This window comes from Melospiza melodia, chromosome 7 (assembly GCF_035770615.1).
Source record: "Melospiza melodia melodia isolate bMelMel2 chromosome 7, bMelMel2.pri, whole genome shotgun sequence".
Classification (NCBI taxonomy): Eukaryota; Metazoa; Chordata; class Aves; order Passeriformes; family Passerellidae; genus Melospiza; species Melospiza melodia.
The window spans coordinates 29,804,719-29,826,333 of record NC_086200.1 but is presented as its reverse complement, the minus strand read 5'-3'; the positions used below and the strand labels follow the sequence as shown (position 1 = coordinate 29,826,333).

The 21,615-nt window shown below is 39.7% G+C and overlaps 1 protein-coding gene across 4 annotated transcripts in view; it reads right to left on the bottom strand.

The window, feature by feature from the left end:
• Positions 1–201: 201 nt before the first annotated feature.
• The window catches only part of EPS15L1 (epidermal growth factor receptor pathway substrate 15 like 1), a 45,594-nt gene continuing 24,180 nt past the window's right edge, over positions 202–21,615 (bottom strand). For 3 of the 4 annotated variants that reach the window (XM_063161093.1, XM_063161094.1, XM_063161095.1), the window contains 2 exons: positions 10,017–10,222; positions 202–5,530 (listed from right to left, as the gene is read on the bottom strand). In XM_063161093.1, the coding sequence (XP_063017163.1) occupies positions 5,384–5,530; positions 10,017–10,222 (353 nt within the window). In that variant the 3' untranslated portion in view covers positions 202–5,383. The remainder of the gene's footprint in view (positions 5,531–10,016; positions 10,223–21,615) is intronic. The other variant, XM_063161096.1, reaches the window with a different exon arrangement.

Below are 21,615 nucleotides of genomic sequence, written 5' to 3'. Positions count from 1 at the left end.
TTGCTGAGCCTAAACCTGGCTGGGACAAGAAAGAAAGGGAAAGACAAGGAGGGAAAACAGTGCAGAGGGCACCAGCCAACAGTAAAAGACATTTCAGTGCAGAGAACAGAGCTGTTCCTCAAAGCAAGATTCACAAATTTCACAGAAAAGCTTGTGAAACTACACAAAAAAAAAAAAAAGTAAAGAAAGAGTGCTGAAATCTCAGAGCTCCAAAAAGTAACTTTCATTTATTATATTAAACAATAACATTTCTCTTATTATATTAAACAATATAGCACATGAGATGGGTTAAAATTAAAATACCTTACAATTTGTTATAACATTTGAAAGATAAATATAACCACAATAATGTACATATTTGGAGATATTAGTCAGATTTAGGTCAACACTGCAGTTTCCACTTTGTGTTTCCACCTTTTCAGATCAGGCTGAAGAATGATATATTAAAAGGGACACCAGAAGAGCACTCTGCACTTGCAACAGCAGAAGGAACCACAGTCACTAGGAACTTTCCTTTGAAATTTAAAGGGAGAGGCAGAAGTTGGAAAAATGAAAATTCCATTTTATAACAAATTAGCCTTTATTTATAAAACTTTCAAGTAAAAAGAGCAGTATATCAACTGATCAAACAGGTGTGTCAATGAATTACAGTTAACATATTTATTCTAAAAATAAATCTTCTATGATTCCATCATACTCCAAGCAAATTCCTCTCTAAGAAAAGATGGTTGTTGTGAAGTCTACGTAGATGCAATATAAAACCAAATACATAACCAAAAACCTGGCTGTTCCACTAGTATAGGAAGATAATTGAATTAGATCATTAACAGCAGAGATCAATTCACATCAACAGAGTTCCAGCTCTACATGAGGATTAAGCAGAAATGAAATTCCTGAGAGGGAGGAAAAAAATACAGAAGAAAGGAAAAATCAAACTCTTACACAGGGGAAAGCAACAATTCTACTTGGACCAAAACTCCTTGGGCCACGGTTCTACAGAACAAATATTCTTCTCAATGGAGAAACACTAAAGAAGAAATAGTAACCCCAAAAGGATTATAGGAAGAATTCAAGAAAAGTGTGCTATCCTTGAGCATAAGATGACAAAATGATTTCTACAATAGTGCCAACAGATTTCACAGGTGGGAATTAAAAATAAAAAGGCTTGCACAGACACAGCTTGGAACTTCCTACACTTTGAGAGCACAGCACATGGAGCAAGATACAGGAAGGACTGATGACCCTCACAGGGCAGAGGTGCCATGAAGAAAAAGTTGCCCATATAAAAATATTTCTTACAGCATTATTGTGGAAGTTTGACTTTTACGAGCATCTGTTTTTATTGCAGGGTGACTGGGAGGTTTGAAGGTAACTCAGGGAAAGCACTGAAGGCAAATGTGAACACAGAGTTCTGTGAGGGGCAATGTGGTAATTCAGTATCTGTGCCCTATGTACACTGTCTGCATGGGCAGGTTCAATGTGAATAATTGTCTGTCTGTCCTGTTCAACTGCTGTGCAATCCAGGGATTTCCATGAGTCCATCCAGTGGCATATATTCCATATAAAACATGTGTGCCACCATCAAGCCCTGCCAAACTCTGATCACTGAAGGAACCACAAGGGCCAATAATTCATCCAAGTAAAAGAAGACTCACCCCCACTCTTTCCTCTCTGTGCAATGGATATTTGTTCCTCCTGATATAAAAACTTAGGTGGAAATGGAGGAAACACAGAACTGGAATCCAGGTGACAAATTATGTGCAACCAATCTAACTGGAATGAAGCAAGAAAAACGTGTTTTCCACCTTTGCCTGTGACTGTTTGGGGTGTGGGTATGGGAACAGCTCCCCACAAATGATTTTTTTCAAAAGGAAAAGAAAGGAAAGAGGAAAGAGGGAAACTATGAGCAAGAATAGAAGAAAACTCCCTGCCTCCACCCAGAGAAGAAAGATGACATGCAAGATCAGCAGCTGAACCTACATTCCAAACAGATATTTTAAAAACTACAAAGAATGTGAAATTACATCCAGTGCAGATAATTACTACTTTCTGCCAAGGTTCTCTTACACCTGGCACAGCTAATGAACACAGTTTTTCATGTCAATGAAAGAAATCTTGATACAAATTTATTAGAAATAATTTCTCCTCTTTTCTTTAACCAGGACTTTGAAACTCTCAGAGCCATGAGCTAATCTGAATTTCTGTAAAGATTCAATTCTGTATCCATCTGTGGTTACAGAATTCATACATCCACACAAGCTTTAATATATAGAATATATATGCATATTCTACATATTCACTGTATATACATATTTTATGTACAGCACAAGGAACTATATACTGGACATAGCATGTGGACATGTATATACACACACTATGATTACATTATACAATATATATATATATATATATGTATATATACACATAGACACAAATAATATGGATCTCACTGTACACTGTATATGCACTGGGGGTTATTCACATTTTCCATATCTTACATTGTGTGTATTTTCTCTGCCCAAATAGCAACAGGCCTGTTTGTGCTTTAATTTTCACTGGTCTGGAGGAAGAAGAGCAATGTCTTGCAATAAAGTTTTGCTTCAAAGAGCAAGTGCAGGTATTGTACAAACACTGAGTTACAGCATAGGGAAAGAATGTGGGGAATCTTCCTTTTTTTAATATGGAAAACTATTAAATACAAAGTGAGAAATCACAGCTAGGTTTTCTTCTACTGCAGTGACAACATTTGGAATCAAGAGTGTTTCAGTAAATGTAAGGTTCCTAAATCTAATACTGTGCATAGACAACATATTGGGTTCTGTCCCTGTTCATTGGTTGATCTGCAGTTACTGTCCAAGCAAATATGAGGAAGAGTCAAAAAGGAAATACAAAAACGAGCCCTAACACTATACAGAATGCTGGATTAATTCACATTTCTGTCTCCCTGCTGGACATCTTGAAAACATCATTTCATTGGCCTAGAAGAATTATAAAGTCAGTGTTTTTAGGGCCCTGACAAAGCAGCAGAAAGTCTTGTTATGGTACAGAACTTCAAAAATGCATCAAGCTCTTTAGTCCTCCACCTGTCCCACTGGAGTGACATCATCCCATCCAGAACTGGTATTGCTTTCTAAATTTTATTGTAGCAGAAGAGACACCACAAAAACTCAAGTCCTAGGAGGATCTTACACATGGGTACAGTCTGTAGAACTGCACCGAGAACCTTGCAGCCAATCTTGCTTTTGAAAATTGTTCTTTCACAGCAAAAGTTTTATCACGTTACCTAAAGACAGACACAGGTTAGCTCTCAGAGATTTCAAGTTCTATACACCAACAAAAGGGAGAATTTTTTGTGTTTTAGTATGTTTGATCAAACATATAGTAAGAGAAAAATTATTGCAATGGGAGGGGATCTCAAATCAGGATCTTCAAAATTAGAAATAGCTTCTATTGCATCCCAAAGGGCTCATTAAAGGACAGTATTAAAGACCATTATATGGTTGGTTTTGGTATTAGAAATAAATCTTCCTCTGAAGAGAATAAAAGGTTTACATTATTTGTAGTACCATTAGCACAGGAGACACACAGCAAAGGGGGAGTTGTGACTCCTAAAAGCAACATCCTAAACAGGAATAGATGTGTGTGTCTGCACACCCAGCCATCCACCTACCTCCCCACCAAAGCCTGACACTGCAAATGCCACAAATGTCCTGGCTGCATTTCAGAGCTGAAAGCTCCCAAGATGCTAAAAAAGATCCAGTCTGACCCCTCTGTGTAAGGGAAGCATCCAGGGTAAGGCAATCCCAACTGAACAGGGAAAGACTGGTTTCATTCACTGAGCAGGCACTATCATTGTAGTGTGAAAATAAAAGTAAGGAAGCAAGGACATAAAAAATAGAAATGCATTGAAGATGATGAAGGAATATCACATTAAAAAAAAAAAAAAGAGAAAATGTTGTAAGATAAGGGCAACATCAGTAAGAATGTAAAGCTTTTGTATTCCCAGAGAACAAAGGGCAGGAAAGAAGACTGAGGACATTTAAAAATGCTGTGCTAGATCCCTACTCTACCAGACAGAAAATTCCAAGGCAAACACAACTGAAATTTTAGAATTCCTGTAATCAGAAAAGGCATTTCTAGTAAGCAAATTAAATTCACAGACTTATTTTTTCTATGACACGTCAAACAAACACATTCTGTGTTGTGTTTTCCAGGTGGAAGCATTCAGTGCACGTAAAACCTGTTCCTACCTGGTCTGAGTCCTGCAAACTGGATTTTAGAGCCAGCCCAGGCAGTGCTGCCAGAACTGATGCGTGAATGTGTATTTGGCAACTCAAATCTGATTCAACTTGGCTTCATTTCAGCTAAAGCTGCTTGATCTGTAACCCCAAAGAGGTGGAATTGAAGAAGCAGAGGTAGAGACTGTCCCAGAGGGTCACCTGGCTAACAAAACCTACTCTGTGTGCCGGGAGCTGGAGTAAATGAGGGTACAATGAGGAGTAAATGAGGGTACAATGAGGAGTAAATGAGGGTACAGTGAGTGCTCCTCAAACATGGCAACTTTCCCACCACTTCATTTCTTGATGTCACATTAAAGCAGCACCCAAATGTGTGTCACCACCCTGCAATCCTGTTTGCTTACACTAAAGCAAATTTTTCACTTCATAATTTAACTGCTAAATTATTTATCCCATTTCCTGAATTAATTCCAACTTTTAGTTGTATATAATTATTAAAACTCAATGCAAACAAAAGTTTAAATTAGAAGAACTACTAATTTCTAGAGTCTTCAAATTTGTACTGTTTTATAGAGTTCACTGTATCCATCATATATCAATTGTCAGATTCTTTTGCTAAAGACACAACTTCTGGATAAAAATACCAATGAATTTATGCTTTGACATAGATGATGCAGAAGAAGTACTGATTAGCCTACCATGAATTATTAAATAAATGTGACAAGTGAAAGCTAATTCTATAAATATTCTCTTTTTATGACATTTTCTTTTAAATCCATACTGCAGCCTCAAAGACCCAGTGGAATTCAGGTTATTAAAAAAAAAAAAAAAAACAGATTGACAAGCTGCAGTTTACTCTATGCAACATTTGTGTTTCAGATAAAGAAACGTTCAGTACCTTAGGATTACACATTAAATTTCTTACAAGCAATAAATTTGATCTAGAACATATAATACAGCTTATACAGTGATTCCTGCAGGTTATGCACTTGGAGAAGCCACACAGTCAGACACAACCAGCCCAGTCCTGTTTAGATCCGAAGGTGACTTAAATCATTCTCACAAATACAAACCGAGGATTTAGTATTTTTATAAAAGCTTTGTTCCAAGGTTTCTCTTGAACAGGGTGGAGGCCAAGACCCTCTTTAAGAGTTTGGCATGTCAGCCTTACTGAGTGCAATGGCCAACTCAAGGTCTTCTTGCTCTTGTCTCCTCAACCGAGCCAGTCTTTCCTGCTCTGCTTTTTCACTCTCTCTCTTCGCCCAGGCCAGCTGCTGTTCCTCATTTCCAAACTAAAAAAACGAAAATGGAAAATGAATTAATAAAGTCACCAACCAGCTCGAAGAAATTATGCAAAAAAAAAAACCACAAAGAATCAGACTTATTGAATATGCAGCTCAACTACACCAGGCTGTCTCAGGGCAGTTCTAGATTGACATAGGAATTCACTCACTGGTGTCCTCAATTCATCCTTTATTTCCTTAATTTCTTCCTCCTTTGATTTATTTCCTTAATTCCTCTCTCCTTTCCTTCTTTAGTTTATTTCCTTAGTTATCTCCTCCTCCCACCTGGAAATTAACCCACATGGGATGCAAGTCCCTGCATCTGTGGCTCAGCTGGCTATGAAAACTAAAAAAAAAAAACCTCCAGAAGCACAAAAAAAAAGGAAGTTAATGGTTTGGAAGCACAGCAACTACAACCATTTTTAAGAATAAATAGCTGGTAAAGCTAATAGTTATTTATTCTTGTGCAACTGCACAACAGAGTTTTATTGTGGTGGTTCCTGCTAAGGGGAGGGGTTTGAGGAGTGATTTTGGACACTGCTGACATGTGGGAAGTTTCATCACCAAATCAAAAGTTACCCAAAGTGCTTCTGCTGCTGTTCATAAAGAGTTTCACCAGTAAGAAATAATGTGAGAGAATCCAATTTACTCCAGCAGAGAACACTGAGAAAATATCACATTTTATAACATTCAGCTCCTAAACCTGTTTGGGCTCCCCCAAACACAAGTGCAATGCAGCAGAACTTGTCCAAACTGATATTTCCAAGCTGATATTCTAGTATTTACCACTGAAGGATGCAAAAGTTTGCTTGTTTGAACAAAATCTGAAATTTTTTTATTCATAGCAATTTCTAACTCAAACGTAATCTGTTCCCAGCTAATTTTAGCATTTGCTGAGGAGGAGGAGGATGGGAACAGCTGCATGCAAATGTTTGCATTAAAGCCACTTCTAAAATCTGGTTTTTGGGTTTTGTTTTGGGGATTTTTTTTCTCTGTGTGTGTGCAGGAAAACGTATTATTTGAGGGGTTTTTGAGGAGAAAAATTCCAGCTGGATGAACACTGCAGAAATTCCTTGTGGCCCAGGACACAGTGACTCTGAGCACAGCCTGCTGCAGCTACACCTGCCTAGACCAACCTGAAATATTGAAAATTTGTGTTAAAATGCAAACTTCAGTGCTAAACCCTGCCTAGCTGCACAAACACTGTGATGGTCCCAACCCAGCCTCCTCCTCCACTCTGCAGTGTATCTGTAATTTCTATTTTTTATATATTTTGAAATAAATCCACCTATTTGAATTTCTGTTAACCCAAACCCAATTCTAATTTACTCATAATTTAATTATGCATCTGGATGCCCATCATTCTTCATTTTTTTTCTCCCATTATGACTTTAGAGATGATTTGATGCAAAAATACCCCACTTTTCTTCATGCAATATCTCTGCTTCCATTGCTATAAAAATTTAGATGAGAATCTTTGCATTTGATGTTACTGAAATACAATAGAAGTGTAACACCTATTGAGATTTTAATTTTAAAATGGAGAGCTCTTTCTACACTCCTCATTTAAATAATGTCAGCTGATAGCTAAGATTAAAAAGCTCATTAAGATTTTAAATAGATTATTTTTTTCAAGGTAAAGACAGATACAAATGGAAGCAGGAATCCTCTGCTTAGTCCAGGAATTGAGGCAGATCCAGCAGCTGGGATGGAAAATGAGTGGTTACTATTTTCAGAAATATAAGACACTTTAGTCAAACTATTTGGGATATTTTTTTAATGTTGAGAAACCAGTTTTACTTCTATGGCTTCCATTCTAGGATAAGGCTTCCAAAGTTTATGAGAGTCCCAATTATAACTTGTTTATTGGACACAAGTTATATTTTTGCAGTTAAAAGTGCTGAGTGGAAAAAGAAAAAGGAAAAAATAGTCAAGTGATTCATTGGAAACAAATCTGGATGTGCCTTATTACAAGTGGCTGGCACAAAGTACAATTTTCAGGAGATAACTCTCACCATTGAGTAGTGAAATAAATAAATACAGAACAGTTCATTAATGCTACAGATTCTTGCACAGATTGTCTGTAAAAAGGTAATTTACAGGTAATTTAATACAATAACAATTTTTTGCATATGTCCAGGTTTCTACAAGTCTATAAATATATGTCACATGTGTAATTACATTAAATCTTTCCTTTTCTTTTTCAGATGTACAATCAGACCCAAGGCATAGATGAAACCAACTGCAGCAAGAATAATCAAATCACAAAAACTCCACTGATTTGTGTGGACTGGATTTCCAGCTTAGTGCTAAGTGTTCTGTTTCTTGGCAAAAAAAAAAAAAAAAAAAAAAGGTTTTTCTTGTTCTGTAAACTGCAGCTGGAACCCAGAAATACCTGAAATCTGAGCTACCAAAAGAGTGTTTTGTTCCAATGAATCATATTTAATGACAGCAACAAAGTTAAGGATGCAATGAAAATATACATAAACTCTGGGTGCATGGATTTGCCAGTGTGTCAAAAAAGCAGCAGATTTTCCTACTAAAATATAATGAAGCTTCTCATGTTCTTTCTTGGAACAGTCAAGGATTTCAATTAAAAATCAGGTTGTTTGATTATTCAGTTCTACATGATTCTGTTCTCAGATCCCATGGATTCAAAGTAGGTGTCAAAAACCTTCTGTAAGAAAAACTGATTTTCATTTCCATTATGAACAAAGTTTCCCAACCATGAGGCAAAGAGAAGCTCAATATTCTCAATCATCTCAAGGTAACTGGCACATTTAAAATACTGTACAGAAGGATTAGGAATTGTCAAGTGTAGCAGCATAATTGTGTCATAGAAAAGGAAAAAAACCCACATGAACTGAGGAGAAAGGGGATCAAATCTGTATTTTCAGTCAAATTCAGTCAAAATTTCTTTTCTTTTTCCTAAAGGAGGAGAAATTAATTCAGAAAACTGATTTTAAATTTATTTCATTTGATGAAATGCCATTTAACAGGAATTATTAAGTGGCTACTGCTCATTATCTCATTTTTCCTACTTGTTCCTTATCTTCTAAAGTTAATCTGAGCTGAGAACGTGATGGCACAGCAAATTTGACCCTGGAGCACCCACTAGGATTGGGATCAGAGATTTTGGTTAATCATTTGATACAATCACTCAGAGGAAACCACGTTTTAAGAAATAGAGTCTGGAAAGTAAGATGATAACTGGGTAAGAGTCATTCCATTCCATCATTTGTCTTTAATTGCAGGAAGAAATTAGATGTTGTTGAAGAAACTTCAGATAAAGCAGGTTTTGTGTCTTATTTTTATTAAGAATGTCACCAGTTTGTATACAATCAGAATTTAACTGTGCAAATCCAACTAGCTGTGGTCAAACATACAACAAATCTTGAACTTGGACGTTTCAAAAGTGATAAATTAAAGCCCTGAGGCCAACTAAAGTCTGCACAGATGACCTCAGCTAACAATATCAAATAGGAAAAGTGATACACATTTAATATTAAATAATAACTAGGAAAAAAAAAAAACCTCAAAACATTAAAAAGAAACAACCTGAAAGGTTCAGCTTAAATATCTCCCCTTGCTGAACACTGCCCTGTGTCCAGCAGAGTTAAGGAACAGAGTAAGTTCAATTTTACTGCGTGGCAACATGAGAAAACAAAAACATGTGAAAGGAGGAAGAAGCCTGAGGCTGTGGATGGAACAGATTCTATCCACTTTTGGAAGCAATAGGAACCACACCAGCACTGCATTCACAATGGTTCCCAATTCCAGCACTAAAACCAAAGGCAGCCTTTGGAAACCCCGGTATTTTTAATTGAATGGGGACCTGGCTTGGTTTTCAAACCTTCTGGGACTGTCTTCTGGAGTGCAGCGTGGACCTTTCTACCTTGGTTCTACAAAACCATTTTGTTTTCTCTGTCTTTTCTACAACATCAGTAACAGGAACAAAATTCAACAGCTAAATTTTCAATTTCTGTCTCAATTTCTGTGTCTCTCTATTGACCACATTCCATCATATACAGCAAATGTCAGAATTTTCTCCACAAACAGTTACAAGTACTTATCAGAAACTTTCTCTTCAAGGATTTGCTTCTCAGGATATGGTGAAATTGCTAGAGAAATGTTCAATATCAATTGGTTTTGAGTCTTTACATCATTGGCTCCCAAAAATCCATTTACAAAATAGCCTCCATGCAACAAAAACAATACACAGATTCTGCTACAAAGAATTTGAGAGTAAAGGCACACTGTACTAAAATAATTTAAATGCAAGTAAACCCTTGAAAATTTAGTAGGAAAACTTCTTTTTTATTGAAATAACGCCTTTTTATTACAGAAATATTAATACAAAAACAATGAGGACAGCATGAAGGTACTGAGAGACAGAAGCCAAGGAACAGTAGGTTTGCAGGTAAGACAAAAACCCAACAGATTGCTGCAAGCAGAGCAGAAAGTGGTTTGCTCAGAGACAAGGAACTTAACTTACAGAGCTGAAGTCTGCAAACCCCAAGGAAGAGTCTTTAGAAGTTTTACTTGAAGAGGAGGGAGCAAATGGATCTTTTCCACTAAATGGGTCCCCAAACCCCTTTTTACTTTGAAACAGGTCACTGCTGTCAGCCCCAAATGGCTGGAATGGATCATGGGGCTTGGGAAAATCTGCAGACCCAAGGTGGCTTACAGGAGTACTTTTACCTGGAAAGTTTAGGAAAACAAAAAAACAGAAAAAAAAAAAAAAAGGAGAAAAAGAGAAGTTACTTACCATGGACAATGCAAAGCCCTGAAATAGGAAACTGTACTGATACACTTAAGCATCATCCATCCTTCCTGGGTGGGTGAAAATTTAACCCAATTTAATGGTATTCATTTCTCAGTGCAAATCATCTAAAAGAGTTGTTTTATTTAAGTGGATTTATCTATTTATACATACCAAAATATTAATACCATCGAGATTTTAAATGATGAAACCCATCATAAAGACATTTGGTCAGAAAAAAATTGGCAAGTATGACTTTGATTTTCCAGGATTAGAGATATTTTAAATTTAAGCTTGATATTATATAGGAGATAAAATTAAAAACCATGTATCTCTAAAGATAAGTAAGGTTAAATAGGATTAAAGAGTAACTTAGCTGTCACTTTACAGAATGCCTGCATTCTGCTTTTTTTCCTGGAATTGGTTCATCCTTCTACCACCATGTACACAAAGAAAAGGAGGCAAATTCACCTCTCTCTGGGGTGTTTGCTCCACAACCCACCTTTTGTAGGTGACTGTTCTTATATTCCACCCCAACAACAAATGACATCACAGGAATTATTGTGTTTGCTCATAAATATTATGTGTATACTTAATTTGTTGCAATACTTACAACTTTCTGCATAAAAACCTGAATTTCATACATTATTTGTAGCAATAGAGCTGCTTTGAAATATCCAATTATTTGAACTATAGTTCAATAGGAATCTTATCATCCATTCCCATTATGAGATACATACTAGGAAAGCACAGAGAAATGGAATCAAACCCCAAATTTCAGAGTGGTCTTGGCACATCTAAGTCATAGCCTGGGAGCTTTTCAGAAAGTACTTTGGTACGTGCTCATGAACTTCGGAATATACGCTCAGATGTGTGGAAACACTTTTATCAAAGGGAAATAAAAGATCAGCAAACTTGCACTGAATAAATGATCTATCCAGTAACTTCCAGTAAATCCCAGCTCAGTCTCTCCTGCCCCAGGGCCAGCCAAAAGCCAAAAGCCAAAATCCATCCTCCCTTGTACTCAGCTGGCCTCAATTCTCCAAAGTCAGAGGCAGAGAGCTGAGGGAACTGGGAATCCAGGGAGCTGAGGAAATCAGATTTACATGGAACTGAGAGAATTTGGTATCACAAGAACTGAGGGAATCAGGTTTACAAGGAGCTGAGGGCATCAGGTATCCCAGAACTGAGGGAATCAGGTTTACAAGGAGCTGAGGGAATTGGGTATCCAGGGAACTGAGGGAATCAGGTTTACATGGAGCTGAGGGAATCAGGTTTACATGGAACAGAGAGAATTTGGTATCCCAAGAACTGAGGGAATCAGGTTTACAAGGAGCTGAGGGAATTGGGAATCCCAGAACTGAGGGAATCAGGTTTGCATGGAACTGAAGGAACTGGGTATCCAGGGAACTGAGGGAATCAGGTTTATATGGAACTGAGGGAATCAGGTTTACATGAAACTGGGGGAATCATGTTTACACAAAGCTGAGGGATTGGGTATCCCAGGAACTGAGGGAATCAGGTTTACACGGAGCTGAGGAAATCAGGTTTACATGGAGCAGAGGGAATCACACAGACTGTCATTAGTGCCAACATCACACTCAGGTGCAATATTTGCACCACTGGCAGGCACTGAGCTGCATGCAAAGTGGGAAGCAAGCAAGTCCCCAGCTGAACAAGCAGACAGAGAGAAACATGGAAAACAAGGCACGTGCAGTAGGAGATAGAACTGGGTTTGTTTAGTCCTGACAGCGTTTGAGGGGAACTTGATCGTAGTCCTGCAAGTCTTCCATCAGGAAAAAGGTGAATGGATTTAGACTGGACCAAAAGAGATTCACATCAGAAAATCCACAACATTTTAAAAACTTAAGGATACTCCAGACTACCCAGGGAACTTATAACATTCATAGAACACCATGAGTTGGAAGAGACCCTCAGGGATCATCCAGTCCAACCCCTGGCCCTGCACAACCACCACAACAATCCCACCCTGTGTCTGAGAGTGTTGTCCAAATGCTCCTTGAGCCCTGGCAGCCTTGGGGCCATGCCCATTGCTCTGGGAGACATTCTATCAACACATCCACGAGGTTTGAGAAAGTTTCTAGAAATAACACTGGTTCAGCTGCCTTGAAGCTGGAAGATAAAGGAGATCTGTTAAAGCTCTATTTTTCAAGGTTCAGTACATGGATAACATCTGACACATGGATCTGCAGATCCCCATGGATCCGTGTGGCTCATAAAGAGAGGCAGATCAGGGCAATGCTTTGTCCTTCATGGAAGGAAGTGACAGTCTCTACATGAAATTGTTCTCCTCACAAGCACAGACCCTCCCTCACCCCACCTGCCCTTCCACAGGGCACCTTTTGCTGTCTGGAATGGCGTGTTTCACTTCCATCCTGCCCATCCTGGTGGCCTCCAGGTCTCACCACTGCCACTGCCACCCCATGCCAGGGGACGTGCAAGCCTGGCAAGGGATGAGCAGCTCAGCATTTTTGTATGTAATGCTCCACAGAAAAGAGCAACTTATTTTAACTTGTTTTGAATTTGAGTCATAGAATTCCAGAATGGTTTGGGTTGGAAGGTTCCTTAAAGTTCATCCAGTTTTAACCCCCTGCCATGGGCAGGGACATCTACTAGACTGGGCTGCTCCAAGCTCCATCCAAACTGGCCTTGGAGAACTACAAAGAGAATTAAAGTATCTGCATTTCCAACTTTTGGTCAAGGCAAAACAAGAGCCCTCTAGGTTATTTCCCCATCCTCTATTGCCATTTACCAGCAATGAAATTCCCCCTCATACCTCACCCTGTATTGCCCAAAATCAATTTGGATTGATGGAGGTAAAACTGACCCATTTTGAGCTGCTTTTTGTCTTAGGTTAAATCTTCTGCTAGCGAAACCACTTTGTGGAATTGGTGACTGTTAACACAAATGCTGGCTTTGCAACGTATTTGTTCAGCTAGACTGGTTTTTCTGGGTGGCCTGTTTAAGGCTTTTGCACAAAGCTCTGGGTGGTTTTGAACCTGCACAGAGCATCAGGGTTTCTCGTGCTTCATCTTCACAAAAGATCACAAAGAATTACTTTGTTGTAGAGGAAATGTCACCATATAATGAGAGTTACTGCTAATGATATTGAAAGCTTTCATTTTACACACTGAGTGCCATTTTCTTCAGATTTTTAGATGTTAAAGAATAGAATAGGGTGGTAATTTTTCTCTTAAAAAAAAAAAGTGAGAGGGAAACCCTTATGCAATCAGGCTTATTTTTGCAGAGCAATTTTAAGGGCAGCACCTACTCTGAATACATCAACCACAAGGTTGATGATCCATGATGACCATCAAGTCCAACTCCAAGCCCAAATCTCTCTTTTAGTGCCTTTTCTATGTTGTTCACAGCTCACATTATCCTGCCACACTCTGCAAACATGCTTTTGAAGCCTGGCAGAAGTTTGGTTCAGTTAGATGTTCAAATTTACTCATTTATTAGCCACAAATTAGTAAGACCAACACCAGCATTATCTTTCTGCTGTCTTTGCTGACTTATAAATATAAGTGGCCCATCTTAACTACACCAAGATTTTTGCAGTCCCATATTTAGTGTGTCAAGAATGTGGGTATGGGCTTTCCACAACATAAAGCAAAAGTACCCAAACCACAGTTTGAGTTACCACCTCTACTGATGGACATTGGTAAAATTGCAATACTGCAAAATATAGTCATAACCTAGATTGCATTAATCTTCCATTTGCTGGAAAATGTTGCATTTGTACACGACTCTGCTCATCGTTCTGAGGTATGGCAGGCAAACAGTTGTAACCCTTATTTGATTTTTCTGCTAATAGTTTCAGGGGAAAAGAAGTTCAGAAAAAAGCAAAACAGGTCCTATTCTGAAACCACAGCAGTTTCAGCAGTTACCCAAGTGGTGCACCCAAACCACACCGAGGACTCACTTCAGCAAAAAGAGATGATGAACAAAATGGTTTACCACAGCAAGTGCTGTTACTTAGAGTGAACTCCACCCATACAAAGGGCTTATCTAATTTCATACCCCACAGCAAACTTGAGTTTGGAGGGCTGAGATCTATATTTCAAAGCAAATATAACCTCACTGGTAGGATACAAACACAAAGTTTGTCTTGTTGAATTACAAGGTATTGACAACGAAGTGAAATATTTAGAACTGTCTCAATATTCTATGTTTCAATGCTGGGCCCGACTTTCTGCTTAGAAGAGGATCTTGCTAAATGGTGAGAAGCAGCATTTTTTCCTGGCTTTGAAGCCTAGATGGATCAAACTCATGGGCAAACAGGAGAGAGTGGAAATGACACAACTTTATACTTTCACTAAATAAGGGCTCATTTCCAGGATACTTTCTAAACTGAAAAATGGCCTTTAAGGAGTCAGAGTTGAGTTGCAGAGGATAAGGAGTGATAAGGTAAGTCCATACCTGTGATTATACCTGAGCATATAATCCCAGGACTTCCACCTCTCCTGTTTTTTCACATGGCAGAAGAAGCCTCAGGTGCCTCCCTGCACATCTTTCTCTTGGCAGTTTACCAAATCTACATCTCATTCCCAACTTACTCAGCATGATTTCCACCATCCTGTTAAGATTATCCAGCTCCTCCAGTGATGCACAGTAAAATCTTCAGAAACTGAACTCACAGAAAAAAATGTTTGCTAGTTTCAAACTTTGCCTGAAGGTTAATTACATTAAACTAAATTTTCTACAGAATACTTGGAGGTCTTTGTCTTCAACAGGGGCTACTGCAAACTCAACTATTTGATGATGTCCTTTGCAAAAAACCACAACATGTTTTTTGTAACAGAAGGGAGAGGTTTTCCCTTGCAAAACCCCCTCAGAACTGTTTTTGCTTGATATTTGCAAAGTCTGCACCTTGAGTTGACTGAAAACTTCTGCTTAAGGGAAACATTCTGGCAATCTACAAACTTCTTGAAAGGTGAGAAATCGTTACAATGCTCAGCCCAACAACCTGCTCTGAAACAGCTTCTGGACAACCTCTTTCAACCATCAGTACTGAAATATCTTTACTCTGAGAGGCCAGCATAAACAAGAGAATCAAAGCGTGAATGGAATTTTTAGCTTGTGGCCAGGCAGGTGCTCCACCCATGAGTCATTTATCCTACACAACAAGGGATGCCTGTGCTCTCTAATGTAACTGTCAGGTCTTCTAGAAGTCATGAAAAACAAAAAAACTTTTCCTGTCAGTCACAACTTTGAGGCTGATTTTCTCACTCTTGGCTACAGGTGAGGGGAAAAAAAATAAAGGTAAACAGGCACCAGGGTACTTGTGAATAACTCTGCAGGCTGAAAAAGTTCTAAGGAAACAGGTGTGTGGCATCATGCACAAATAAACATCCCAGCACTCCTGTCATCTCATGAGTAAAGAACAGAACTCTATACACTGCTCTAGATCAAATGACTGATACCCACAACTTCAATAAATTCACATAATTTAGAGTTAAATCTAAATTAAATCAAGGGAATTATATTACATGATTATTTTTTTCTGATTAACACAATCCTTTCTCTTGTTCCTAACTCCTAATTACATCCATTATACCTAACATGGCTTCTTGCTTTTAAAATTTATCTAAGTACATAGAGCAAATATCTACATGGGAACATTCAGACTTTGGCCTGCATTTACAAGAAAGACACTGAACCAATTGTAAAGTCTGAATTTTTATCTAGTTGAGACACTGAAGACACATCTTAGGCAAACAAACTACTAAAACCCATTTATATGTCCAACTCAAAAAGTAGCAAAGATCTAAGCCTTCTTTACCTCACTCAAAGTGTCAACACAAGGTCAATGTGCACGGCCAGCGCTCTTGGGCTGCCTTAAAGATGAGAAATAAGTCTAAAATTGCAAAAAACAGTCAAACCATAAAATGCCTTTAATTTAGAGAAGTGACACATACAAAAAAGAGCTATATTTATCGTTGGCATGAAGGAGGAGGAAGCATCAAACACAAAGGAAGGGAGCAGCAGAAGCTGCACAAACACTGAGCTGGGTCAGCAGCTGCTTACACACAGAAGGAGCAAGAGGCCTCTGAAATGGTCCCAGGGGTACAAAAGACACCCCCAAAAAACCAAAAACTTTCATTTGAACAATGCTGGCCCAGGGAAACCTAGAACGTGTCTGTATATATGTGATTATCTGGGTATCTAATCACTGAAGCTTTGAGGTCAAAGTGCCATCAGAACAGCTCTTTTAGATCCCTCCACAACTGTGTGCACTTGAGTGGGCAAATCCATCTGCAATTTCCCTTGCAAGCTCCCTGCACCACAGGAACGGAATTAAAGATGTTCTGTTGGTAATTTTTCTTGCACTTCTAACTTCTCTGAGGCTGACAACAACCTTCTGCACCCACACTTCAAAGGACAGGCAAAGGATGGCCACCCCAAATCAGGGAACTAGTGTTTCTGTAGGTGATGGATTACAACATTCAGCACAGCTGTAAGTTTGCAGATTGGTTCAATAAACACAACATTAACATCCTGAAGACCTGTTAAGATCTTAAACCCCTGACCCCTTTTCATTTTTTTAAGCTACCTACATGTTCAGATATCATTCATCAGCCAACTGGCAAGATGAAAAGCCAGGAGTTTATCAGCCAGATTTTGCTTGAATCAGCCTTTTCTGTCTTTTTTTGGTAGGACAGCAAAATGCATCTAGCAGTCTTGTAATAAGGGATTTAGTGGAATACTGGACCCTAGCACCTTGATTGATTAAATTTATGATCAGCAACATCACTACTATTATTTCGTAATAATTTCTAGTCACTCAAACACTCTGCAAACCTTTGTGTTTGCACCAAGGTTTGGAGCTCCACAGAACCAGGTCTCTCTGAGGGATCAGTCATGTTTCCTAACCCAAGGTAAGCTACTGTCCCCTGTATTTTTTCAGTATTTTAACATTTCAAAACCGTAACAAGTAATAAAAACACTGTGAGAACAAAACTGAAGCCATTAACTCAAAAAGGTCGATACAGAGGTGTTAACCACTAACCTCTGAAAAGCCAATATTCAGTTACCATCATAGACCAGAGCTACAAAAAATAAATAGATCACTAAACAAAAGCTGAAGGTTTTTGACAAACTCCCCATGTGCAGCGTGGAACAGCAATTTACCAATGGAATTTATTTTAACACCTGTATTTCAAACAGCAGCTCAGGAACTCCACTAATTTATTTCTTATATAGGATGAATTCAATATGTTATTCCTTTAAATGTACTCAGAGTGGCTGTGGACTCCTCATCCCTGGAATTGGAACAACCTGGTCTAGTGGAAGGTGTTCCTGCCCAAGGCAGGGGGGTTAGAGCTGGATGATCTTTAATGTCCCTTTAATGATCTGAGATTCCATACATTTCAAGTTACACTGTATTTTTCTGCTGTTTACATATTGATACCCAAAGAAAAACTCAATTTTTAAAGTTCATTAGCATTTTAAAAGTTCACTATTAATATAATATCCACTGCCTCTATTATTCACTAACATACAATAACAATATAAATGATAACATTTACACAAGCTAAAATATATTTTAATAATAAAAATTCTTAAAATAATTGTGTTTATTAAATAATCACTGTAAGAAAGCAGCACACTGAAATTGAAAAGTGTATTTTCTTCCTGTGTTTTTAGGACTTTTATTCTTTCATAGTTAAAAAGGTGAAAACCACTATAAGCAAGCAATAAAAATTGAGGAAAGGCTGAAGGTTTCACACTGCTCTGTGGTGAAGGTTCTTCCACTAATATCACAGGACCCCAGAATGGTTTGAATGGGAAGGATCTTAAAGGCAAGCATGGTGCAAGTGATGGAAACATTGAGGGTGCCAGTTTGGAGGTTTCTGGGTGACTTTTGCATGAGAAGCCATTCTGAACCTACTGCCAGCTCTAGGGTTTTCCATGCATCCTGAAATTTGGGTACCTCATCCATCACTCCTGGAATCAGGATGAAGGCAGAATCACGTTCATCCAAACTTCTTGATGGCAAAAAATGTTATCTGTGAGCTTCTCCAGCAACCATGTGCACCTGGACCATCATTAGTTGAGCAGGGCCAGTGACACTTGTTTGGAGGACGCCAACTAGCATTGGTGACACCGACTGTATCCTGTCATTTCAGTTCCATGCAGGAATACAGAGTGGTGGGTATGGAGCATGGCTCACTGAATGCACCAGCAGCCTTAAAGGCACTAAATTACCTCTCTGGCACTTGGGCGTGTGCTACCTCTCCCTGCAGGGATACTCAGTGCTAAAACCCAAGACAATGCAAGGTATCATTGGGATCTGATTGTATCCTACAACTTGGTGTGCCTTGTCCCCTTGGAAGCCAGGTCACACACACACTCCTGTTGTGGTGTTAACCTGATGGGGAAGGAACCCTCATGTCTGAAAGGGCACACAAAAGGCAGATTCAGCACCACACAGCTCAATGCCCGTGTCCTCTCCTCACACCCTTAATGCACAGCATCACTAAGGCAGGGCACGACCTGCTGTAACAGGAGGGGCCAAGCATTGCTCATCCTCCCTGGATAGAGCAGCTTCCTTCAGGAGCTCCAGGGCCTGACAAGGAGTCCAGAGCATAGAGAGTAATGTGTCAGATGCTTGTCAGTAGTGGTTAATCTCACTGGTTAACAGCGCTTCAATAACCGCAATGTGGAATGCATGGGGCTGCGCTGAAAGGAAGTGGTAAGGGTGGGGCATAAGCACTAGGTCCCACGATCAAAGCATTTACTTATAACCCAATCACTGACACCCACACAGCAACTTCCTGTACTTTAAAAAAAAAAAAAAAAATTAAAAAGAAAAAAAAAAAAAATCTGTTTCTCTCTTTCTGTAATCAACAACTTTTACCTAGAAACTAGTTAGCGGCGAACTCTTGACTGATTTCAATCTGCAGCTCACAGCAGAAAACATAATTTTTAATCTGTGAGAACCTACCAGAGCCATTTTAACTGACAGGTTTCAGTCTACCAGTTCTTTCATATTTTTTTATCCTTAATTACACCAAAGTCCCATAAAGCTTGAGAAGGTGCATAAGAAATATAAAGCAACCAGAAGTTCGGTAGTGCTGAACACCACAGGCAGTTCTCAGCCAGCAAGGAAAATGTCCTTATAAATCTATAAAATTCAGCAATGTTTTAAGGGCGTTTGAGAAAATAATGTGCAGTGGAATGCAGATCCTTGTCACAGGGCACCTTTATTTAAGAATGCTGATACTTTACTATTATTTGCTTTCTGTTTATCACAGCTCGTTACACAAAGCACTGGCATTTCTTCCGTGCTTTTTCAGCATTACTCGAGGTATAACATCAATAAATTTCCAAAATGTTCCACTCTTCTCCAAAGAAACCTGCAAATTCTCCAGTAGCACCTGGTGAACATCAAATTACTCCAGCCAAGTCCTAGGGGAGCCCTAGGAAACCTAATGCCCATTAGGACCTTCATGGAGATTAATACCTTACTGAAGAACATGCACACATTCTCTTGGGAATTTTCATTGGAAGAGTCTTGAGAACTTTTTCTTGGTTGATCTTCCACAACCTAAAGAGAATCTTAAACCATGTATGGGACAGAGATAGTGATGTTCCAAATCTTTTCATGAAACAGTAATTTGGAGCTTTGAGGCACACTAGTTCCTAGGTTTGCTCCTTCTGGAACACCTTCCCCTTGCTATTCTCTATTGGGATTAACTGAATTATTAACCTTCCTCCAATTCTCTTTAAAGATTCTCCAAACAGTTATACTGAATAAATACTCAATGAGAGTATTTTACCATAAAACCAAATATGAGATATCTCTTGGCCCAAGCAAGGATCAGATAAGGACTCTGAAACATCTAAAAGATCTTGACAGGCAGGTCAACAGTAGAGCAAGAAAAAAAGAAAATTATTTATGATGAACAAAGCTAGCATGAAGCTGAGATTCTACCCAAGATACAAACCTAATTAAATAATCTTGTGATTGTCATCTCCTCTCTTAATCTCATTATTCAAGAAGGGAAAGATATGGATCTCAGGGTGCCTAATCCATGCCACACAATAAGGGTTTTCCCTGTCACAGAGAGCTGTGAACTGAACTACCTGCTAATACACTCAGATCACAGCTGCTCCTCAATGTTCCAGCTGTGGAAAAAACCAAAGAAACCAACCCATTTTCACTTGACAAGCAGAACAGGTCAGGATGTGTAGGACCAGACCTGATGACCCACTGCAGTCCTGTTACTGACACCCCCTGCAGCAGCAGAGAAGTTTCTCTACACGCTGTGTGAGGACTGTGTCCAGAACCTGGATATGAGAGCAGCTCCCCTGAACCACAAACTCCTTTTAGAGGTCATTCCAGGTATATCTGAAGGCCTTTTGCTCTGACTATCACTACATGGTAAACACAGGTTGTGTCCAAAAGGCTCCGTTTCAGGACCTGTGCTCGACAACCTCCTCATGAAGGACCTGGATGTGGGACTGGAAGGCAGACTTAAGTAAGTTTGGTGATGACACGTAGTTGGGAGGAGCTGCTGACTCCCTTAAAGGCAGAGATGTGCTGCACAGAGATCTTGACAAAGGAAAGGGCAGGGCAATCCTCAATGTAACATGTCAAGTGCCAGATCCTGCCCCTGTGCCAGGGCAGCCCTGGATGCAGGGACAGACTGGGGAATGAGAGGCTGTGGACCAGCCATGTGCAAAGGGACCAGGGAGTCCTTGGTTGGTGGCAAGTTGGATCTGAGTCACCCGTGTGCCCCAGCTGCCAAAAGTGTCACCATGGAGGGCACCAGGCCTGGCATCACCAGCTCAACAAGAGGTGGGATTCTCCTGCTCTGCCCTGGGGCAGCCTCACCTCCAGTGCTGGGGGCACTTTGGGCACCACGAGATCAGAAGGACCCAAAGCTGTTGGAGAGTGCCCAGAGGAGGGACACGGGGCTGGGGAAGGGCTGAGGAGCAGCTTAAGGCACCTGGCTGGTTCAGCTGCAGCCCAGGAGACTGAGGGGAGGCTCCTCGGGGGCTGCAGCTCCTCCCCAGGGCAGGCACAGGGGCAGGGGCTGAGCTCTGCTCTGGCACAGGGACAGGAGCCCAGCAAGGGCTGCAGCTGTGCCAGGCCTTGGCATGGAGCTCAGGGCAAGGTGCTGGGCACTGCCCAGGCTCCCCAGGGCAGGGGTCACAGCCTAAAGGCTGGCAGAGCTCAAGAAGTGCTTGGACAATGTTTTCAGCCTTTCAGAGGGTGAGATTGTTGGGGTATCCTGTGCAGGGCCAGCACTTTGGCTCCATGATCCTTATGGGTCCCTTCCAACTCAGGACATGCCATTTT